Below are 25,160 nucleotides of genomic sequence, written 5' to 3'. Positions count from 1 at the left end.
TCTCTGACTTCAAAGAACATCTTATTACAGAACAAAGAGATTTATGCATTATGTAAATCATCAGGCACTTAAGAAGGAATCATTAAGGTGGAAATGTGCATTCACTATATCTGCTGTTACTCACAAATGAAAGGCAGATATCAACGTCTTAATTCACTACAGTAACCTTGGAAAGAGATGCAAGAGGTCAACTGGAGCAGGAAAAGGCCTGCCTGGCCTGCAGGCTGCTGCTTCACACGTCCTTTCCTAGTTCTTGTTTAAGGATTGCTATCCTCCTCCAGCAAATCAGTCAAGTGTGCACGTATCTCTATCTGCATCCAACAAGTGTAAGCATGTGCTTCATGCACCATCATAATTGCTTAATCAAGCTCCTTATATTGTGAGGAACAGCTATAAAAACAGGAACCAGATGGAAGATATTTTTATCAGGCAGTCCGTAAGATTAAAGAAACACAGTCACTGTGTGTTGACGTCCTTTAAAAACTCAGCACCAGGATATGGCTGCATCCATGCAGCATCCTCACAGTATGGTAGCACAGGCAGCACCCACTGTCAGAAACTCCGTATCAATCTCACCTCTTTATTTTCTGACATCAGTAGCCAATGTAAACTTGCTTGACTGACAAAAACACATCATCAGTGATTTTAAGATAGCATCAGGAGCACTGCAACAGTAAGTTAAGAATCTGTAATTACAGAAAACGTAGGAATAGTCAGTTATTTTAAGAGTTGTGAACTTTGTGGGTGATTTTAATGTGCTTTGAGTTGGCAGTGTCATTCTTTCAGGCTCCCAGTGTAATATTCTTATTACCTTCAAATGGTAGGAAAAAGTCTGAGTCTGTGTGAGCTTTGTTTTGTATACTGTTTGTAAAGCGTGCCATAGCAACAGACATCTTTTAATCTGTTTTCCTTAGTTATAACATACAGCATTTAAAACTATTTATTAGGCTATTGCTCCTGTGAGTTCTGTATCAAATCCAAAATAATTGTGAGTTTGCAAACTTCCCCACTCTAGGCTTCTAGTACAAGTTGTCTGATTATGCTGTGATCAGTGCTTTTAACCCACACATTAACAAAAGATAAAAAATACGTTATTATAATTGAAATCTTATAGATTTGGTCAGGTACCTCTCTTGTCCTGATTGACAGCCTGAGTTGTACAGCAGAGTCATCAAAATGGATGCGAGGTTTTGTGAATAATTTAAGGCTTTGACAAATATTTTATCCACAGGCTAGGTGGCAAAACGAACAGCAAGGAAATAGTTAAAAATCCTGATATTTAGGCAGTCAGAACTGGCTTTTTATTTAATACCCCAATAAGATAGAGGGGACAAGTTCACTGTTCTAGGCTCATTGTTTCTTTCCACTGGCTGCAGACTCAGCAAGACAAATGTGCATTGGTTTATATTGTCAAGGCTATCTTTGCAAGCAGATGGGCTGGAAATCTAATTAAAAAACCAAAAGCTTTGATTCTGGCAAAAATAGCAAAATCTGTGGGACAACCCTAAATCCTCTGAATTAAATGGATGTTCTATGTCAATGCAGTTCTATTGTCTCACTTTATAAATAAAATATGAAGGCTCTACTTTCACATAGACCCATAAACGTGCTCATTTATGACTTTAATAAAGCATGTGTATTCAGTGCAATTAGATAAGCGTATGTATAAAGTCATAAATGCCCCCCTGTAAAATCAGCACACATGTAATGGAGAATATAGCCCAGCATGGACAAATCAGCACATGCTTAGATTATTAAGTGCTCTGAAGCTTCTGTGAATTAACCATGAAGCAGCTCTGACTATTTTCAGCTTATAATTCTCCTGCAATTATTTATCCTATCTGTGCCTGAAAATATCATAAATATTATTCAACAGGATAATTCATTTTTCTCAGTAAGGAAAAAATATTGTAAGAAACATTTTACAGCTGAAAAAGCTAAGGCAGAGTTGAGCTACAACATAGAGACACTAGTGGGTGGCAGTCAACCCCAAACTAGGACCCTTGTCCAGGACTGCAGTGCTCTAGCTGGATATTAAAAAGGAATAAACAGTGAAGTGATAACTGTAAGGAAGCTACCTGCAGTTCTTTGTCTTTTCTTAATGTGTTAGAGTTACACTAGGCAGGCTTTTCTTGTAGTGGGTGTTGTGTCCCTTGTGAGCATCAGCTACAGTCTTGTGGAGTGGCTGTGAAATGCTTTCTGCTCTTTCTTAACACTTGTTACCCTGAGGCTGTGACAATGGCTGTGCATCTTGCTACAGAAACCTGCTATTTTATGCCCATTCTTACACGCAGTGTTATATTGCATTGGCTTACCGTACAGATAGGGAAACCATTAGGCTGGTGGGGAAAGGTGGCTTGTGACAAACCTTGGATGCATCTCTTCCAGACCAAGCAAGCCAGTCGATACTAGGACAAATATCTGCAGGTGCAGTGCTCTGTGAATCTACTCTGCAATTTTTATTGTCATGGGCTGACTGATATCCACAGTAAAGAGTTTTCTGACTAGTAGACTCCCATCACTCCTAACCTGGCATACATTACTTTGTCAATATAATTTTCAGGTCTGGCAGCAGGAAAGTCACTGCATGGTGTATGCGGTTTTTGACATGAGTAGGATGATGCACATTTACATGTGGCACTTGTTGATGGATTTGCCTGTGGATTTTTATTCTGCTTTTGACCGAGAAGCAATATAGCTTAATAGTGGGCATGCAGCTAAAATGGAGCAATTACTTTTCAGAACGTTTATCTGAACCTACTTTAGTTGATAAAACAGTTGTTCAGGGGTTTTTCCAACTAGGGGTGACTGATAGGAAGAGGTGTTGGTGGAGAACAGAAATTATTAAGGGTTATGGTGGAAATTCAGGATAATAAGGAGCATTTTCATAGAGGGCTGCATGGAACAGCCTTGAAACTATGCTGCTGTGATGTCAACATGGGAGTTCCCATCAGGATGAGAAAGTTCCTTATCACAATAGGCTGTAAAATTTTGGGGAAAGCACACAGGCATCTATGGCACACGGCATCCTACAGTCTGAGGCCTGATAAATGAAAAAAATACCTCATGTGCTCTTGGGAAGATGACAGACTGTTAGCTCAGAAATTCAGGTGAGGCCTGCAAGACACATTGCCAAGACACACTGCTAATTTTTGGCTTTGTTATTCAGCTGCTGGATTCTTCTGCACTTTCCAGAAGATTTTTGGATGCAGCTTTCACACTGGGGGGGCCAATAGTGTCTTTTGGGTGTCCTACTCCTTTTGAAGTACTGAGCTATCAATTTGTTTGTGCTCAGTTAGCATCATTTCGATCTATTTATGTCACCACTCAAGTAATAAATGATGCCTCATGTCAAGTAGCTTCATTAGCAAGGCTTAGTCCTTCTTGCTAAGAAACTCAGAAAAAATCAGACTTGAGCTAGATGGTTTGAAGTTGCGCTGTAAATAACATATAAGTATCCACTGTCTCTTGAGAGCTCTGCAAAATTGACTTTTTATTCTCTGTGCCATTGTAGTTGTTATTGGAAAGAATGTGTAAAGTCTGCTAGAGGAGTGCACACATTTTGATTTTACAAGCATAGCTTTTCACACAGGTTGATTCTGCAGCCTCAAAGCAAACCCTTCTACATGTAATACCCCACGCACCCAATCCTCACCCAGTCTGGCACAGCAGGAAGTATCTATCTGATAAGTGAACTATTTTGGTATAAATCACTGTGACTACAAAGATTTGCTTTGTTCGTATGCGGGTGGAGCTCAAAAGAAATGAGTGCCACTAGATTTATTGGTCATGGCAACTCCCCATTGTGCAACCTGGGGAAAATGGAGACATCAACTTTTAACCATACGTTTCCAGAAAGACCTCAAATTCTCACGTACTGTACTGGCAAAGCAGACTCATTGCAGGGACCACAAAGTTTGTGGGTTCTAGCATTCAACCTTTCCTTCTAAGGGATGCACCTGAATTCAGCACGTGCCCTTAAATCAAACAAGTACATGGACTCTGGCCAAAATCCTGTAACCCTCAAACAATGGCTGTATCATTTCTGTTAGGCAATTCGTGGGCTGAACTCTGCAAATAGGTAGAAGCTAGATACTTACTTCTAGAAGAATCTGTCTGCTCTTTGGAACTGCAGGTTTTAAAAGAGAAAAAAAATCTCAAGGAATCAGAAATTTCTCAACAAAAAATACCTCCAAAATATTTGATTGACAAAGATTTTTTTTTTTTTTTTTGAGGAAATTATGCTTTTTTTCTATTTATGGTCTGTTTGGAAGATGTGGAACAAAAAGAAAAATAAGACGTTTCACCTGAAAAGGCCCAAACAGAATATAAAACCCTGTTATGCATTTTAAGCACACTTTCATGAAAACATACAACCTTAATGAAACATCTTATTTTGGATCAAAGTGTATTTTCTCACCTCACCCTCATTCCTTACTTCAGTCACAGCTCTTCACTACATGGATGTACATTGCTCTCCTGTAGTGCCAGGAGCAGCACACGATGTCTGATGAGTGCTTTACTGCACAAAATGTCAATACTACTTAGAGACAGTGATTTTAGTATCTTTGAAGAGCATTTTTTCCTATTCTCATCTGTGAGCTCAGTTGAGCCCTGGATCAAGTATGTTATTCCCAGAGTGCTTATACCTGCTGACTTCAGTACAGAACTTGGCACGGTGTCTGTCTATGGACATATATTGGATTTCACCAGGTGCTGCTGTCTGTTGCCTAAATCTACATTAATCATTCTTTGAACATAATACACATGAATCAAACATGCTTGCAGGCTTGTTTGTACTATAAGAGGTCTTTCCACTGTGGGTAACTCTGCCTTCCACGTGTTTCAATGAAATGTATGTATTTGCAACCTGGATACTTTCCATTCTGGGGTAACTATCTTTTACTGTGGTGACAAATTCCTGGAGCTGCTGCTGCTCTCTGTTAACTTACTTTTTAAGTAACTGATGTCTTGAAATGATAAATCAGGAATTTAAGTCAAAGAGCCCTGAGTAGTCATCACCCAGTTCGAGTGTACTTTACCTTATATAAAAATCTGGCAGTGTTGTACACTAAATGTTATAGTGACTGTGCATGAAGTGGACTTTATGGTCTCCTTACCTTAACTATGAAAGTACTTAAAATACTGGCATAAAGTTGTTGGTTTGGTTTTTTTTGGTTTTTTTTTTTTTGTTTGTTTGTTTTTTGTTTTTTGTTTTTTTAAATTAAATCTGACTCATTTGGCTGCACCAAGCATAACCACATATTTATTTCTCACCAGGAGTCCAATGAATTTGAATCTCCAAATATATTCTTCAATAGATCTGTTTGCCCAAACCTTTTAAAAAATAGTGTATTTATCTTTCAGTGCAACTATAATATTTTTTTCCAGCAAATAACATATCATTTTCATTTAGTAAATCATTTTTTGTTTTGTTTCTGATAACCCAAATATAAGACTTCAAAAGGCTCAAGAGAGAGCTGAGTGGTACTTACTTTCTGAATATTTCTTTGTTGTAGTAACAAATCTTTAAATGTAGCCCAGCATCAACAAAACCAAAGCCTTGATTAATCTTGTATTTATCTCAGCAGCTGTTTCATGGAAGGCCTGCCAAATATTGATCCAAATGTAGTAGACATGCAACAACAAAAGGGGAAGGGGGTAAAAATGGGTTTGTATGCAGGCATCATTTACTAGCAGAAAGTTAATAGGAATGTGAAAAATCCTAATATTCATCCTCCAGCTTTGGCTTTAATAGCTGCAATCATGTATTCTTGGACACAGCTGTGTTTTGTATCTTTGCTATTTGAATAAAGATGGAAAACTTCTCAAATAATATTTATTTGCTCAATTAAATAAGAATATGAATGCCTGCAGAGTTCTGGTCCAATCTGTGATGACAGAGATGTACATTTTTGATTTCTGCCTGGATAGGAAACAACACAGGGTGACCCTGCTGAATCCTGACAGATTCTCCTGGCAGAGGACCTGAACCTGTTGTAGAGACACTGGATCTTACATAATCACGGTTAAATATTGGGAAAAGATTGTCTTGCATCAAGGTGTGTTTCCCAGCTTACAGCATTATACAGAAGAATCATTCTGACTTCAGAACTGTTCCTTTAGAAGGAAAAAAACAAAATACCAGCATGTTACTCTCAAGCTACTTGCTTGAGAATAGCAGAAGCCACTCTTTCTGGCACCAGTAAGCTTCTGCCAAAATATTTTTTTTCTGCTTTTCTATTCCCTCCTGTTGACAAGTGTCCAAAACTAGGGGTTGAATGTGGACATTGTGCAGCCAGGCATCTGCATTCTAGTGCCATTTGCAGTCACATCTCATGTCCCCTAAGAGCAATGGCTGGAAACCAGAGACAGGAGCTTTGTCTCTGACCAGACCTCACCGGCTCCAAGTCTCTTTACAAGATGTCACTGAAATTTCTCTGCGATGCTGCTTTATGTCCAGCTTCAGCCAATGTGAAACTGCCTTTTTTGAAAAAGAGAGTGAGCATTTCCTTTTTGAAGCTGCAAGAGGAGAAACAAATTTAGGTCACAGTAAGGAACAAAGGATTGATTGGAAATGGGGGCTGGATGAATACTTCTCTTCTAGTTACAAAAAAAACATTGTGAAACCAAGTAAGAAAACATAAAAGAAAAAATTTAGGCTGAAGCCTGTCTACCTACAGACTTCTAGGTAGCTGAACTTGTCTGGTGGGAGCTTTCCTAGAATTGTTATCCAGAGTAATGGTGCTCTCAGGATGTGCCTTTCCCCATTGCTGGTTGATGCACCAGCATGTAAGAGGATGTGAGGATCAGCAGGCATCCTGGGATCTGTGTGCAGATGGACTGCTCCAGCACACCCAACAGCAACAGCCACTGGGGGATGTGGGACACCACTGGTGGCAGTGTGAGCACTCAGGAACTAATTGGAATGATAACTGGAAAGCTAATTGGAATGATGAGCATAATACAATTTTTTGAGAAGTATTAAATGTCCAATATTTTAATAAATAATGTGGGTTCAAGAGTGCTTCATAAATAAGTCTATAAGAAAGGACTATCTTGTCCTCCAAATTCACTGGAAAGCATATTAACAAAGCAGATAACTATTTCTGTTGGGAAGATGATCTTCAGGCTCAACTTGGTAGTGAAGAACCAAACAATTACAGTCAGTAAGTGACACTGATTACAAACGTCCCCAGCCAGCTTCATTTTCAAGCTGTGTAAACAAACCGCAGACAAGATGGATAAACAATTGCAGTAGATAAAACATGTTAACACTTTAGTTACTGAAGTGATCCTCAGCATACTGAAACTAGCCAGGAGAGTTAGTTTGGTCCCAGTATGAGATGAGGCCTCAGAGAGGTTGTCACATACTAATTTTTCTCCTCTTCCTCTCCCTTTTCCACCCTCAGCTAGTGAATCAATTGACTGACACAGCCACATTTGTCAACAAAATGTTGATCTCAAAAATAATTAAGCTCCTGCAGATTTTGTACTTACAAATTGATGCTTGTCGAGCTACTTGTAATGCTGAGAGTGTCTCTCCTGACAAGGTTACGCTGACCCTCCTTTAAGGAGATTTCATTCTCACTGTTAACAAATCATATTCTCAATGAGATGCCATATATGTCAGATCTGTGGTTTCAGTGGCCCAACAGGCGTGCTAAATGTGTTGCTTTTTCATTAACTCGTGACTGCAAAATGGGAATGGAGATACTGTGTTATTTCAGCTAATCAAGTGCTGAAGCTTCTAAATGCCAGAAGCTTTGGCCAAATTGCAAGGATGAAAAATACATATAATCAATGATAGTTTTTTCAAAGATTAATCAGAAAGCATGAAGTGCTCAATATTGTTTGGTACCCAGCAAGCCAGCTCTTGCCAAAGAAAACACAATTTAGAATGTGCCTGAATTAAAGAGGAAATTTGAGAAAATAACCTTGTGAAAGCACCCTAGAAACCAAAATAGAGGGGTTTGTTTTGACAAAATTATCACATCTACTTTTGAGTTTTGGATTTATTCTTTTTAAAAAATTGAAAAAACCAAACACACACACACACAAAAACACCAACAAACATATCATAAGTATTGTTTTTACAAATATTCCCAGATATTTTTAGTAAACTTGGAAGGTAGTCTCAGTCTTTGTTTAAAAGCAGTGTAGCAATTATAATGACTCATCACCTATCAGATATTTTGTGCTCACTGCTGCAAATCAAGTCCAGATGAGCACAGTCAAAAGGCTGATGGATTGTCCAAATACCTTCATCTGAGCGTTTTCTCCAGTTTCTGGTCAAATATCGATACCGGAAAAAATTAAACACCACAATCAACATTAATTGCCATCCTGAAATGATTGCTTGTGCATAATAGATATGTGGATTGCTGCAGCCTCCTGAGAGTTGGGGATAAGGCGTGCCTTGCTTGGACAGTGCAAAGGAAGTTTGATTGCTGCTGATGCTTTTCCCGATCAATTGCTAAACTAGGGAGGGCTTCAGTTGTTGCTTTTAAACAATAAATTTAATAAGCATGGCTAGACTATTCAAAAGGAACCTAGGGTCATTTCCTCTACATATTGAGGTAACTGATGAAAAATAACTGACTGTCAAGGATGACAAATGTTCACAGATTACCCTGACTCTCCAGAATTTATGGATGTTTTGTTGTCTACAAATGAGGCTTGTTTTAGAGCCCTGTCAATGTCTGTCGGTACTGGGGTACTACGACTTGAATATTGTCATTTTCAATGTGTGTTTTTTTAAAACTGCAATATGTCCCCACATTTATGTAAGCCTTTCACATCCACATTCAGTTGTGCTTTTACAAATTGTTTTTAAATATTTTATGGAATTATCTGGATTTGCACGACTACTTTCTCAAAACATATTTTTTTTCAAATTAATGCTAAGCAGCTGAAGTCTGTGTAGGTACCTGGAGGCAAACTCTTTAGAAAAACACAGCATGGTAGATGATTTCTGCCCTAAGGAGCTTACTATCTAAATAAATACTTAAACACTTATCTCCTTCTTCTTTGTTTGCCTACTGGATCTCTGTGTCAAATGTTTGAAGAAAAATCAGTCATTCAGTATAACAAGGTTCGGTGAATTGGCAGAAGTTGCTGAAGACCCCATAAAACTCTGCAAGAAAAAAACAACACAGAACCCCTATTCAGGTCCTTTCTGATTTGGTTCTTTGTCTCTGCTGTAGTTCCAAAGGGCAAGAGGTAGTAGCAACACCAACAAAGCTTCTTTGACAGCATTTTTTGGCATTAGTTATGGCAGGATCAGATGTCTGACCTTTCAGCACTAGGTAAAAGGAGAATAAAAAGATCTGTATTCCTAACAGTGTTTGGAGGTGCCTGGTCTGCCTCGTGTTTCTTTGCACAGAGTGTTGTATTTAGCATGCCTTGAGTGTGCCAATAAGGTGGAGGACCAAGTACACTGGCTGTGACCGCTTGCTCCTGGCACTGAATGGAGGCTGCAGAATTTAGGGACTTCCCTTAACATGGCAAAAAACCCTTTGCTGTGAGGCAGTCAGTGCAGAAATGTTTTTACATCTCAGTGAGCTCACCAAGGGCTTTCATTTTAGATGTTAATCTAAATGTTAATCTAGTGTGCCTCCTATGAAAAATACTCTATCTTTGACTTAGAGAGCTTTACAGAGTTATTTTAGTGAGATACGTGTGATCTAGATTGTACCAGCAGGAAGTGTTCAAGGATTCAAAGAGGTAGAATATAGTGAAAATATGTGTGTGCACTGAGAGTCTTCATATAGAGTCTAAACAGAGTATTATGATTGTGCATTATAAGCATGCTTAATAATATCTGTCTTCAGCATATTTTGGACTCTCTCTAATGATATCCATATCAACATTTGCTATTTTTAAATATCTGACATAAGCCTTTATATCTACGTATACCTTTATGAAGCTATTTGTAATGACGGCCAGTTTGCAGAAAGGCCAAGTGTGCTTTATTCATGTGCTGAAGAGAATCTCTTGTTCTGTACCTCCCTGTTACATTCATTATACAAAATAGATTCATGTTCTGCCATGTTCCTCTTCTTCGGTTTGTATCGTCCTTTCTTCTTTCTACAGTTCTTTTCTTTCTGCATCTTCTTGTTATGGCTGTGTTGTGACTGGATTGTGATCAGCAATTAGGCCATGCTGTCTTTTTTTAGTGCTTTGACAGTGACTTTTAGTCATTAACATCCCAATAATATTAGTGGGGGTTGAGACTTTGTGTTTTATGCAATTGCACGGGGCCCACAGGAGACACCTTGGCTCTCTGAGTTCAGTGCCATGCATAGCAGGTGTATTGGCTGGGCATTCAGAGGAGTCAACACTGGCCAGTTCTAATCTAATGTTTGGATGCTGCAGATGGAGGATGACACTTTTAAGCCATACCCCTTTTTCTGAGAAACTGTACTATGTCCCTGGAAAATCTATTCAGAAAGCTGCCCAGATTTGACTTGAATCTACATGTTCTTTCATCTTTTCTCTTCTCTTGTGAATAAAAAAGGAAAGGCATGTGGCAAGATGGTGCTGTGGTGCTCTTGTTCCATGCACATTGTTAAGGATGAGGCTAGACAGCCATCTTTAATGTTTGAGAAGCAAGGAGAACAGGCTGGCAGAAAATTAAGGCGGCAGACATAAAAAGCCCAGCAACATTTGGAAGATCGATCAGAAGGGAAAAGGGCCTCAATTTCAGCAGTGCACATAGTGAGTCGCAAAGACCTTCCTTTCACAGAATGATTGGCAAGCACTTTTCTGGAAATTGCACATTTTTAAAAAGCCCGTAGTGGGGCCTCTAAAAATGAAAGCACCCAAATTGCAGTCAGCAATGTTAAGGCACAGGGTACTGCTTGCTGGCTTTGATTGTGAATTAAATTCAACAAATTGAAAGCAAAATCTGTTGCACACATATATATTCAGGTACTATATAGATAGATTTGATTCTGATTTGGATTGTGTGAAACTACAGGTGATTTTGGTGAAAATTTGAATTGCCTGTTCTTAGGAAATATGAGATTAAAATGTATACACTTCATGTAGATTAGATTATGACAAAACTCTTAAAAGTGATAACCTCAGTGCTGTACACTTTTGCATTTTATTTTGAAGTATATCATCTCTTCCTTTGCTCTGCAGCACTGAATGATAGCAAGATAAGTTAAACCTCATTGTGACTGCCCTCAGTATTAATTATGTTGACATGCTTTTATTCCTACAGCGAAGATGTCTGTAAACGAGGATTCACTGTTATTATTGATATGCGGGGATCAAAATGGGATTTGATCAAGCCTCTCCTAAAGACTCTTCAAGAAGCCTTTCCTGCCGAGATTCATGTTGCCCTGATTATAAAACCTGATAATTTCTGGCAGAAGCAGAAGACAAACTTCGGCAGTTCCAAGTTCATCTTTGAGGTGAGAGCCATGTGAGGGTTGTATGGAAAAGCATTATTCCTCATAAAAAATGAGTGGGGTGCTTGTTTCACTTTGGTGATGTTCACATCCATGGGTCACATTGGTGAGGGTTCTTCTGTGAGTTTTATTTTTGATGGTGTTGCATTTAGCCTTTTGTGTGTTTATTTTAGGAAAAACAAACAATAAACAAACAAAAAACTCCAAACAAACAAGCAGCAAATGAAACAAAATAGTAAAGACAAAGTTCTCTAGTTGATAATGTATGGGTATGAGTTTGTTAGCTAATCTCAATGCAACTTCAGTTAAAAGCTCTTTTAATTAAAAATGTTGATAATGTATGGGTATGAGTTTGTTAGCTGATCTCAATGCAACTTCAGTTAAAAGCTCTTTTAATAAAAAACATTGAGATTAAATTTGTCTATATATTGTCACCACTTTAGTTTAATTGAGATTTACAGTTCAGGGCTAACAAAAACAATTCTTATTAATGATAAGTTGCCTCAGGCAGGCTCTCTGATAGGTAACCAATATACAACACTGCATAATTAAAGAGTTTTTTACTCACTTTGCCATTGATGAAGACAAACCAGCTATGTTCTCTTAATGCTTTTTAGCATTCTGGGAACTTCAGCTTCTTACCCAAAGAAAAGCAAAGCTCAGGCATGTGAAGAGCTTATATGTCAATCATGCCCAGCTATTAATTAATCATGTTTGTTTTTTTTTTTATTTTGCTGATAAACAAGTATATATTTGGCTCTCTTACTCAGACCCTGAATATGCAGCTCTGAAGCTCAGTCCTGCAGATCCACTGCAATACAGCCTCCACTATCCATGAGCTTCTGTTTTTAAAGAGTTCCTGTGGTTGCTACTGCTTATCAGTAATCCCTATGGCAGCTCTTGCTCTCTACATAAGAACTGTGAATACCAAATAAGCATCACAGGTTAATATGACTCACATTTATTTAATTTGTGTGGGGCAGCACACATGCACCCTCTTTTCACAATCCTGGTACTTTCCCACAGCTCTGATCAAACACAAGGTACTCAGCAGGAGGTGAGTGCAGTGGAAGGCAATGGAAGTCTCTGTTGAATCACCCCATCTACAAACTAAACAGTTGCCAGTGTCTGTTTTTTTAGCCAACTTCTGTTTCTGAGCTTAATGAAAGCATTATGTCTGTGCCAGGACAGAGCATGGCCATGGTGGAGGCTAATGATCTGGACACTGTATTGTGAACCTCTGGCAGAATGATTCTGCATTACAGTCTGGAAAGAGAAACATGCCCTGCAGTTCATCAGACACGGAATAATAAGAAAAAAAGGACAAGGTTTGGTTCACCTATGCGGATTCCAGAATGCCCTGCCATTCTGAGGAATGGGTCGGGCTGCTTAGTTAGCATTAATCCAGGGGTGCTTTCAAGATTCTTTTATTTCTCCTGCCATAGGCTTTAATAGTGGGCAGCGCTCTTTAAAGTGAATTTTAGAAGAAAGATGGGTGATCCCTGAGTTACTTTTACTTTGTCTTACCACTTACCTGCCTAACTAAGATTGTTTTCATGAGAATCTCCTCAGAGAAACAAATCTGAGTGAAGAAATGTGCTACAGAAATCTCCTAATGAAAAGCCTTTCTGCTATATTGTCATGCCAAATTCTCAGCATGGTAAGAGCAATGCTTGCATTAGCTTGAAGAACTGCAGGGGAAATGCCAGGTACTGGCCACAGAGAGATACTTTTCTCGTCAGGCAGTTAAAATCTAAGCTTAATTCTTTTCAAGGAGTTAGTGTCTGGTGGTTTAGAATTTTGAGATCCCTCTGAAGCTGCATGTTTACTTTTCCATAGTTTGGCTCTTCCCTTTTCACCAAACCAAAGAACATTGAAAGCTTTTTCTAAAATAATCTTTCTGCTGAGCATGTATTCAATAGAGTTCTAGAATTCCCATCTTAATATGTTGCAGAATGCCTGATAGTTTCAGATGGATAAAAATTGGAAGAAAACCCTATTATTAACTTAAAACCAGTGGGAAGTCTGTTCTTTTGGACACAGTTCAGGATAATGGACAGACATTAAGTATTTTTCTTTACAGATGACATTTACAAGATTTCTGTGATTATTGGGTGCATCCACCTCTGAAGAGCACAAACTCTGACATTTCTTAGAGGCCTAATTTTGTGGGAGTAGATGTGCAGCCACTGGTGAATACTGCAGTTCTTTAAGGGCTACCAACTTGGGTGTTAAATGACAGCACAGAAAATCTATAATAACATTTGAAACTTTATGCTCATATTTCAGAAAAAAAAAATTGATTTGTCTAAAATAAATGGGAACGAACATCAGTTGTCAGATCCTTAAACTGAAAGTTGTTTTCCCGACACCCATTGCATTTCTTTATCTCTGATTACTGAGTCTAAATGAATTAAAACCATCTCTCATTGATTGTGTATGATTCATGGACTCATGAGCCATTCTTTCTATTAGCAATAAATTCTAATTGTTAATACTTCGGTGACATTTCACTTTTGCATTGATTTTGGCTTAATTGAATTAGAAATTACTAATGTGAAAGAGCTCTGCCTGTGGCAAAAGCGAACTGGAATGATTTGGAAGAGAAAAAAAAAGCCAGCATATTGTGTGTTTTGGCAGTTCACAATACCTACTTTAAGTGCCCAAAATGTTTGCTGCAGTACAGCCGCTAGCCTGAATGCAACGTAAGCCACAGAACCATTTAATATCATTTACCTGTTTTATAAACAGCTAATTAATGGGAACATTTTCAATCCTTTCATTCTTTAAAGTTAAACATAGTCCACAGTATCTTTTGCAATGTTGTTGCAATTATGTATTGATGAGGAAAATAATCCTCTCATGCTATTTGTGGGTTACACCATTATTTCTGGTCACAGTCACTAATTCAAATGCTGTCGTTTTCTCTTCTTTAGACAAGTATGGTATCTGTTGAAGGCCTGGCAAAACTTGTAGACCCATCACAACTGACAGATGAGTTTGAAGGATCCTTGGATTACAACCACGATGAATGGATAGAGCTGCGTGTCTCCTTGGAAGAGTTTTTCAACAGTGCCATCCATTTATTATCAAGGCTGGAGGACCTCCAGGAAATGTTGGCTAGGAAGGAGTTTCCAGTTGACGTTGAGGGCTCCAGGAGGCTGATTGATGAGCACACACAGCTTAAGAAAAAAGTGATTAAGGCTCCTGTGGAGGAACTGGACCGTGAGGGTCAGAGGTTGTTACAGTGCATAAGGTGCAGCGATGGTTTTTCCGGTAGGAACTGCATTCCTGGAAGTGCGGATTTTCAAAGTCTTGTGCCAAAGATTACCAGCCTTTTAGACAAGCTGCATTCTACCCGGCAACACTTACATCAGATGTGGCATGTCCGCAAGTTGAAACTAGACCAGTGCTTTCAACTTCGACTTTTTGAACAAGATGCTGAGAAGGTAGGGAATATGCTTTTCCTTCTTACTTTTACCTAAACTATCACAACTGCACTGTGACCATTTTTTCTATAATTAGCCACATGAGGTATTGATCACAGGTGTAAATCTCGTGTTGCTAGCAGATGTACTTCATATGACTCGTAAACCAAATTGACTGAACTAATTGTTGGATGTAGCATGCATAATGACATCCATAAAGTAACCTGTCTATATCACTTCTGATGAAAATTAATCTGCTTTTTTTTTTTTTTGTGTCACAGTGGGTACATTTGGTACACATCAGTACAAGAATCAGTATTTTTTAAGTTTCTGTTACTAAATTTATGAATATATTTTCCTACGTTACAGCGCCTAATGAAGAATGATTTTAAGGTTTGATTCATTATGATTATTGCTTGCACTTCTTGTGAGTCTGTAGGAAATTTGTCATTTAAATCCTCCTAATTGTTATCCCAAACTACATGTTCAGTTTCCCTTTGCTAGGAAGCTGCATCAGGTTGCAACTGGTAAAATCTTTACCAATGGAACTGAGTACCAAGGACATGGCCACTTAGTTCCTGCGGCAGGAGATCTGAGAATGTGTTTGCATTGAACATATAAACAGACCAAGAGAAAGCGTTCTGAAATGATGATAGGGTTCAAAACTCACCGTGGCTGTTTTGCATTAAACAGCACATAAGGATGGCATTTCAGTTCATACCTGACAATGAATCAGTGGCCAAGATTTCTGTTCATCATCACAAGACCTAACTTGAAAACTGTTGAACATTAAATTATCCACAGAGATTGCAATGTGACTTGGTCATTCTTAGACATTTGTAATGCAGTGTATCAGCCTGGAAAGCACATAGTTGGTTGCAAAATGAAATACGGTGCACAAAAGAACATAGAGCAGAACCACTGGTGAATAACATGGCTTTAGGAAGCTGTACTTTAGCAAGTGTGCTGTATTGCTGCAGCTACCTCCCCATCCCCTCTCTCCTTAGGAGATACTCATTTGGGAACCTGTAGCAGATAGGAAGTTCTCTACAAGCAAAACATAGAAATTTGCCTCACTTGTTGGAAAGACTGGATGAAAAACAGAGCTCCATAATAAGGTTTCATACACAACAACCCCTTCAAATTTCAGCAATGCACAATAACGCAATCTTCCTACTACTGTTCATCTTCTCTTTGCCGCTGGAAGCATTTGCAGGTACCAGTTTCAGTGAATTTATTTTAGAAAACTATGTCATGCTGGAATCTTGGCAGTTTCTCCTTTTCAACACAGAAGTACTTGGCATCCTATTAGGTGGTTTGGGAGAAGTCCTTACTTCACATTTGAAATTCTAGGCCACAGAACTAGGATATTCTTAGCGAAAGGTATTGAGCTCTTGGACTCTTGTTTATCTAGTCTGTACATCCATCACAAGTCCCAGTCTCTACATCTTCACTTAATGTATGAGCCTATCATTTTACTGTTGTGTCTGTCCGGGCCCAGGAGGGACAGCAAAAGAAATGCAGATATCATCTGATGGCACATTCAGTAGAGTATGATCTGTTTAATCAATTTATATTAATATTAATTGTAAATTAATATTATTTTTAAATGTCAGGGATAAGAACATTGTGGAAGCAAATACAATCCTCAGTAGCACAGAGAAGGGCACAGGTCACTGGTTTTCAAAGCATCTATGAAATATTTCTAAAGGATTCTGTGGCTGAAAAGGCTCCATCATTGTGTAATCAATCCTCCTATTGGGAAAACCTTGAATTCGGATGAGACTCTAAAATCAGAATCACTGTAGTACCACTCAAGAATGCATAATAGTAGTTATTCTTCAAAATGCTACAATTTCTTTTTCCTCTCCCTTTTCCTTGCACATGACTTGCTATAAGCAGATTGCTGATGACTATACTGTCTTTCCCAGTGGTGGCTGCAGTTCAGTCAGCTTGGATTTGTAATTTCTTTGGGATTTTTCAGATGACGAGTGCTTATTAACAGAAGTTTTTATTCTTCTAATGATGATTTCTTGCCAATATTATTAACCTTTTCAGCTGAAAGCTCTTGGATAGAAACAGTTTTCAGGAAGTTCTTGTTGCCCAGCATCACTGTATGTTGTTGAAGTTTCCAAAACACTTTTTCCTTTCTGTCTCCTGAACAAGGACAAATGGTTGGTGTGATACAAGCCTGAGCAGTGCGACAGCTGGGTTCATTGTGTGTCTTATTGGAAGGTTATGTGTAAGGTTTAGGCAAGTCAGAAGGTAGATGAGACTTCTGAGGTGAGGACAGAAGCAGTGAGAATATGATTCCTGCTTTCTTCATACTGGCTGTCTCGAGCAATTCCCAATTGACAAAACTGGCATTTTGGTCTTCTAGATACCTCTCATTCACTTGCCTCTCATAACTAAACATACTATTACTTTGGCCTTTCTTAATAGCTCACTTTATCTTTCCTTGGCTACTTCTGCTTTTGCTTTATACTCTCAAATCAGTATTTTTAATCTTTCCAGTTTGTGAAATTCACCCTAACATTCTTGCAGAGAAGGCTGCAGACCCTTTTACTTTGCATTTCACATAGGTAGACTGTTATGTAGGTAAAATATTAATGTACTTGTTCTCCTTTCGCAGATCTCTTTGAAGTAGTCTGACCATCTGAGACTGGAAAGTACACGTCTCATAAAAAGTTCAGAGCAAAATCCAGACTGAGAGCTGTCTCCACTGTATAAATATCTACCACAGTCTGTCCGTATTGAATTTTAAAGTTTCCTGGTACCTCCATTTTCTCACTTGAACTCTCTACTGAGCCAGGATGGTCTTCGTCTCCTGGGGAGAGGAACAGCTCTCACCCTTCAGCCTGGATATGTCATTTAGTGCTAATCAAATGACAACTCTAATACTCCATAAAAGCTCAAACTCCAACATAAAATTCTGAATATAAATAAGGTTTTAAGGCCTTTTAAAATATTCTGTATACTCACTGGGTGTTATTTTAGGAAACCAGTCCCAGTAAGGTGAAAATGGACAAGGACTTTCCATTTTCTGGACACCTCTGATTTTAAAAATTTCAGCTGTCCTCATTGCCTGAAAAATTCTTAAAAATAAGATGGAAAAAAAGGGGGGAGGAGGGAGCACAAGATGGAAAAACACACAGCATGTTCATGTAGGCTCCTTCTTAAACCATGATGTTCACAGCAAATCAGTTCACTTTTTTTTTTTCTTTGTAGAGCCTCTCTGTAGGAACTTTTATAAATGACAGTCAGTGGCTGGACAAATGGATCATTCAAACTACAAGTATTACAGCTTATAGAAGATCTATCAGTAAATAAAAGGAGGGGGCAGCAGCAGTCACACTCCAGGCTTCTCCCACTCAAACCAGTGGGAGAGAGACACCTTTGGCATTTTCTTATCTTGTGCTGGGGCAGAAGGAAAGGCAAAGCTGGGTTCCGCCAAAGGCACAGGCAGCACAGAAATGGAATCACCAGCTGGAGGCTGGGAGCTCCCTGAAGCTCAAGCCAGCAAGCAGGTCAGCCATGGGGAGCTTTGGCAGAGTGGTGCAAGGAAGTTCACATGCTGTGCAGTGCTGACTGTGAAGATCTGCTGATAAATAACACATTTCAGCTGTGAGTGCAGCTCCAACCCTCACTGCTCAACAAATTCATTCCCCACCAGATAATATACGTACATACATATATATGTACATAATTTTGAAACTAGAACTGAGCCTTCACTGTGTTTTTACTGGGTAACAAGGAAAATATTTTAGCAATCAGTAATATGAATAAATGTAGTCCAGTCCAAACTGATTACTGCATAAAACAAAAAACCACAATGAACGTAGATCCAACTATTGTAACTATCCGAGAAATGTTAATTGGTTGGTTGAAATTTGGACAGGGAGAAGAATTCAGGCAACAGTCCACATGTTTTGTGCTTGAATAAATACCAAGAAAAGACAAAAAATTATTTCTACAATCTGGGCTTTCCAGCCCTTCTGGAAATCATTTGTAACTGGCATCCAAATTCACTTTTGTAGGAATTTCCCCATCATTTTGAGTTTGTTCCATATCAATTTTACTACCCCTGCATGCATGTGAATGAAAAACAGTTATGGTATAATCAGTGTTGTCCACATTAAATATGTGCAACGTTGTCATCAGTTGGACTGAACTTAGGATCTCTATGGCAAACCTGTAACACTAACACCAGAGCAAAGAAAGAACAGGCTGTTCTTTCTGATCAGGGTCAGCCTCTAATGAGCACCTAGAGGTGCTCACCAGAGGAGAACCTGCATGGTCGTGTGTACCCCATCTCCTCTTCTCCTTGCTGCCTTCCCGCAGAATCCATAGAACAGACTCCAATGGGAGTCTGGCAATGGGGGTGGAAAATGCAATGAGTGAATTTCACTGGAAGCTTGTGGTGGGAGAAACATTTTGTTTGGATAGGGCCAGCTTTTTGGAAAGTCTAGTGGCAAACCACTGGCCACATCAAGTCTTCAGTGGGCAGCAAAGCAGCAGGCTTGCACTCAAAACCTTCTGCCTCATCCATATTAAATCTTTCTTTGAAAAGCACAGCCCTGCCTATTGCACCACGGCTGTTGCACCCATTTTGCAGAATTTGTGACCAATATTGGAGGATGGGAATTTTTTAGTGAGTATCAGAGTGATTAGAACGTGATAAAATTCCTCACGAGCAGTACTTCTTTAAGGCTTTCCCTCTGACCAGTCTGCTTAAATAAGGGAATAGTAAGAGCTGCTCTACCAGATTGTCTCTATTCGACTCAGTCTCCATGCAGTCAAATAAATAATGGGGCATTTGGTTCCTGAAGGAGAAAACACCGCTGAGCAGGATATTCATTTGCAGTTAATCTGAAGTACTAGGTAAAGTTCCTGGTTCAAAGTCAAACTTAACACCATACAGAATCTAAAAAAAACACAGAGAACCTCTAGCTCCATGATAAAGCTAATGAGAGAATATCCAGTGAGTGTCTGATCTGAGTATTAGAACCATGCTTACACCATTATTGGACTATTGCACCTACTAAAAGTTTACGTTTCTCAGAATGAATGAAAGCTCAAAAAGCTGCTTGTTGTCTAAAAAGATGCAGGATAATTTTAATGGAAAAACAGAATGCAAAATGTATAAACTATCCATTTGGTTAGGTAAAGAAAAGTGGTAGTAAGAAAGCAACGTGGATATTTTGCTGTTTTAGAGAAGTGTATTTGTGACTGCATGATACATATCGACATTAACCGTTTCATATATTACTTCCTTTTATACTGCTCTCCAAAATTATGATGCTACATATTCTGTAATAAAATGCATTACAAATCTGATGATATGATCCTTCTAGCTAATAGGATGCAGTTTATTTTATTACAGTCCATTAAGCAGAGGAATTGTAACGGCTCCTTTAGTCAAGTGACTCTGTTTGGGGAAGTATTTCTAAAAAAATTGTCTTAGCTGACTTTATGGAAGAGCAACATTAGAAAGATTAGAAAGATCAATATTTTCACCTCCTTCCTTATAGCCTTTCATCTCTTTTTTTCCTTCTTCTAAACACTCTGAACTGATCCAGAAGTAGATGGCAGAACTTTCCTATTTATACTATGTCACATTAACTCTTATGGATTTATGTAATGCAAAAAGGTACAGCACCTGGGACAGACTGCTTGAACTGACATAAAATCCACTCAGTGAAGGACCACTTCACCTCTCATCTCACTGCTGGAAGCACTTGCTTTCTTTGATCTCTTCTACGTGCTTTCTACACAATTACCTCAAAGATTTTGTGTGAAATGGTGGTTTAGAAATTACTGGAAAGGAGATGTGTCCCGGGGAGTGAGAGTGGGAAACCAATGAGGAAAGTACTGAGAAGCTGTCGGAGGGATCTGCCATGTGAAATTAATGCAAAGTGAGTTCTGGGAGGTGGGTAATTAGGGCTGAGGAGAAGGCATATTAAGAGGGGAAAAAATCAGAATCAGGATAATAACGAGAGCATGTCCTTAGCTTTTCACACCAAGGAGAAATATATCTGCCTCTGTGCTGTTTCACTGGGAAAGGATTTGTTATTGAATGAACGGTATTTAACTGTTAACAGTAATAATCATGCTGGTATAATAAGCATGGATTAGCAATGGATTTTTGTGTAGGATTTAGATTTCATTGAAGTTACACGAACACCGCGCTGGTGTACAGAACTCAGCGTGCCCTGGATTTTCCATCTAAGTACTTATACCATGGATATCACAACAGCGCAGTAAGTGAGCATCACAGTAAGGAGCTTTCCAGGAGATTTTGAACACGGGGGGTGTTGTTAGACCTGAGGCAAGCTCCCTAAGACTTCCTTAATAAAAGGAGTCGATAAGCTTAGTGTCTTCTGCAGAAACACTTGACTGAGAGTCTATGTCAGGCTCATTGGAGCATGCTACTTTCATTCTTAGCCCATCCTGAATGCCGGTACAAAGGATGGTGGCTTGAGGTACAGATGCTGCCTCAGAGAGGCACAAACCTGAAGTCTGTGTTTGTAAAGATGCATGTGTTTACAGGGAGTTTTGTTAGAAGAGTAATCAAGCTAAACACAAATGAAATCCCTTACATATAGCTCCATATAAAGAGTTCTCAGAGATCAAAAGGGCCTGACTTGTTGATACGTAGCCCTTTCAGCCCAAAGCAGCTGCTTCCCTGTTTATCGGGTGTAGCCACTCACTTACAGGCTAGTTTTATTTGCATCCCCTGACCTGATAGCATTTTGAGGTCTTCTTGTGGTGTCTGCTAAGGAAGCAGAGGCCCAATCTTGTAAAGCACAGGCAGTCTTATCTTCCTTTGGTGTTAAAGGAAGACCCTCGTGGTCTCTCTGAGAGTTCTACTGTTAGCTATACAGAAAGTGTGTGCTCTTAGAGCCCCACTTGCAGGAGCCACGTGCTTTCGAACTACTCTGGAATCTGTGTAGCCACTTTTCTAGCTGCTGTCTCTGGCACCAGACTTACTGATGTCTGGATTGGCAGCTTTGCCACCCACTTACAGAAGTGGGACCCTACTTCCAGCTGTCTGTGCTGGTGCCCTCTGCAATATTCCAGTTATGTAAGTGCACATCTGCAACACTATGGGCACCCTGATTTGCCTGCACTTGTAATACTCCTCATGGAAGAAAAACAGATTTTGAACATGTTCGTGACACAACAGGTTTTATTTTTAAGCCCTAGAAGAAATATACAGATTTCTGTATTTATGGATCTGAAACGGAATAGTTGTCTACATGAACAGAACTTGCTTAATTGCAGCATTTAGTAGTAACTTAACCTATTTTAAATTGCTTATCTTCTTTTTCTCTACCTTTTCTCTTACATATGTACTCTTGCGCAGAGCACATGGTGTCTGATCTCTCCCAGAACCTTGTTTCTGTATCTGGTGTCTACTTCCTTGTACTGCTGGTTAAAAAAACAAACAACAAACACCTTTATTCTATATCCTGAAGTTTCCCTTGGTATATGGTACCATTTATAGTGTAGAAATTCTTATTGGATGGCTTTCCTTGTCTTTCGTACAATCAGGCTTAGGATGTCAGTGTGGGGATAGAAAGTCAACTTTCAGTCCAAATAATCTGCCATGTGCATAGAAGATTTTTGAGGATTTACTATCATTCCTGTTATTCTTGTGCCATCCTTTGTATTTAAACTCACTCTGAAATGAAAATGACAACAGAGAGGACAAGTCCCATGTTCAACATGAAGTATTTGCTCTGGCAGAATTGATAATATCAGGCTGCACACAGAAAATAGGTGCAGATAACTCCCTAAATTGTTGAACTGGCAGACAGTGTCTTGCAGTATCAAATCCTAAAACACTGAAAGATTAATTATATGGATGATGTACAAACATGGGACTGAGCTGGGTGCACAAGCAATAGTTAAATGCACATTTTTGCTGAACCTAGCACAGAAACATACTGAATCTGTCTACATGTTGGGTGTTTACAGCAAAGAAATGCAGCTTTTCAGCTGAAAAAATGCCATTGCAGTTGTAAAGCTATGGGAGCATTCCTGCTGAATACAGATATACATCCATGCATGCTTTGAATTGCTTTAGTATAGTACTGTGAATATGCTACTTCATATGAGCACAAACATCGTGTGCTAAAAGGATTTTGGAGTAGGATCAACACCTTCCACTGTAGTAGACTCTGAGGGTGCAGCTAAACTGTATATAATCTGCAGTCACCCTCACCAAGTCATGGACATGATGAAGGAATTATTTGGGAACTGTGGGGAAATATCTCTTTGGGATAAATTATTTTCAAATACCTTCATTTATAAAAGAAAGATGAATCTTGTGTATCCTGTATGTCTCCTTTCAGAAACCTGCATGCTGGGACTTGCAATCCTTGCAGGCTATAGCTCTGAATTAAAGATGTAGCTAGCTGACATCTGCTCTGTTTAATATGAAGTAGACTTCTGGCAGGTTGCTGATGCCATCCTCAATTTGTTGCCCCCAATCTAAAGAGAAGAGTTGCCAGAGTGGGAAGTAATCATGTTGGGCTCTGTGGGAACTGTTCATTACTTTGACCACTGCTGGTCACGCTTAATAAGATCCTGTCCTTGATATCTGTAGGAAAGAACAGATTTTGCAAGATCAGGACATCATTATAAAAGTTTTTAACTCCCCTCAAAGCACAAACAGAGCTCATTTATGCTAATTGGATTGTAAAATCAAAATGTCTTCTTTATTAGCGATGTTCCAAAGGAGCTTCCAGCTCTTTCACAGTGTCAAGCCTCGATCCTGCTATTTTCTTTTCTATCAGGAAAGGATGCAGGGGGTCTTCCTCTGTACACCAATTGCACAATGAACATTTGCTTTTCTGCCCTTCCATCCACGAGCAGAAAGTTTGGGGACAAAGCTAATAACAACAGAATGAATTCAGAAGTACGCACCAACTGCGCTGTGTGGCTCCTACAACTGAAAGTAGCTATCAACCCGTTTTTGCCATCTGGTTTGAGGAGGTGTGGGATTGCCTTGCTTGCTGAGCAGAGCAGTAGAGGTAATTAGATAAATATTCATCAGCAATCTTCCCAATGGAAGTTGTTCTAATGGTGAATGTTGCAACCATCATTTCCTTCCTTGTGGAGGAAGGGACAGTACACCTTTTGGAGGCTGACATGGATATTTCTGCTTCTGCTGCAGTGAGTCTGTTACTGGTTTGACAGATCAGAGGATGTAACCTTCTTTCCATAGCAGTTTCACGACTGGATTGAGAACAGCCTCCACAAGCAAAGAGCATAAGAATGTTCTGAAGGCATTTGTGGTGCTGATTTTTTAGATAAGGACAGCTGCCCATTAAGAGGGGCAATCATCTGCGAGAGATGGACTACTGGATCAGGTTTGGAGCACAACGAAAGTACAAGGAATGCAAAGTTCAAAGTAAAAAACAAGGAATTACAAACCACAGGTGTTAACTGCCTTCCCTCCTGTCACACCACAGTGCTGTCCTAAAGTGGGAGTCCTGGTCTGATGTGTGAAATACATATTTCAGTGCTTTCCATCTTTTTGTGTTAATTCATACTGCCTTGTGCCAGGAAATCCATGTTATTTTCTTTTTCTTTGTGGGCAGCTAAAAATGCTGCCATCAAGGCACTTGGAAATGAACCTGATCTTTTTGATGAGAATATGAAAACAATAACAACTCACTCACCCCTAAGTGCACCCCTCACTGCTAAGTGCACCCTATAACACAGTTATAGCAGCCTATAGCACTTACTATCCAACTTGCAGTGGATCATCCAGCACGACTGTGACCTTTCAGAACAAGAGAGCAGAATTAGCTGAGTGATGGCATAGTTCCTGCTTTGTTTCCTAACTCTGGCAGCAATCACCTCGCCGTGTGTCCATGCCTCACTGTAAGGAAATAGTTCTGAAGCTGCTGCTGCTGGAACTGGAACATGGTGTGCTGTACTATTTGTAGTTTCCTGCTGCTGACATTGGATATGCAGTTGCTATTCCTCTTGCTTCCTCCATGAGCGTTAGAATGGATCCAAAAATAATTGGAGGCAGTATGTTCTGATAGAAATTTTTTTTTGCATTTGCACAAATTTCCTCTTTAATTTCTGTTGCCAATTTTGATATAGAGCATTTTGAGGCAGTTTCAGCTTCCATAACTTGGCTCCACTAGGAGGCAGAGGAATGCTCCCCTAATCAGTATGGCAAGAGAAAGAGTTTTGGTATCTGAATACAGACTTAAAACTCATTTTTAAGGATGAATGTAGGATATTATAACCAAGAAGTTCTTCTTTAATGAAAGATGGCAAGAAAACCCCA

The 25,160-nt window shown here is 39.2% G+C and overlaps 1 protein-coding gene across 10 annotated transcripts in view; it reads left to right on the top strand.

Annotated features, from left to right (window-relative positions):
- The window catches only part of KALRN (kalirin RhoGEF kinase), a 445,988-nt gene that overhangs the window by 171,884 nt on the left and 248,944 nt on the right, over nucleotides 1-25,160 (top strand). For all 10 annotated transcript variants that reach the window (XM_052676088.1, XM_052676076.1, XM_052676075.1 and 7 more), the window contains 2 exons: nucleotides 11,231-11,423; nucleotides 14,357-14,869. In XM_052676088.1, coding sequence (XP_052532048.1) covers nucleotides 11,231-11,423; nucleotides 14,357-14,869 — 706 coding nt within the window. The remainder of the gene's footprint in view (nucleotides 1-11,230; nucleotides 11,424-14,356; nucleotides 14,870-25,160) is intronic.

Source organism: Tympanuchus pallidicinctus, unplaced genomic scaffold (assembly GCF_026119805.1).
Source record: "Tympanuchus pallidicinctus isolate F22 unplaced genomic scaffold, pur_lepc_1.0 scaffold15, whole genome shotgun sequence".
NCBI lineage: Eukaryota > Metazoa > Chordata > Aves > Galliformes > Phasianidae > Tympanuchus > Tympanuchus pallidicinctus.
This window is presented reverse-complemented; position numbering and strand designations above follow the sequence as displayed.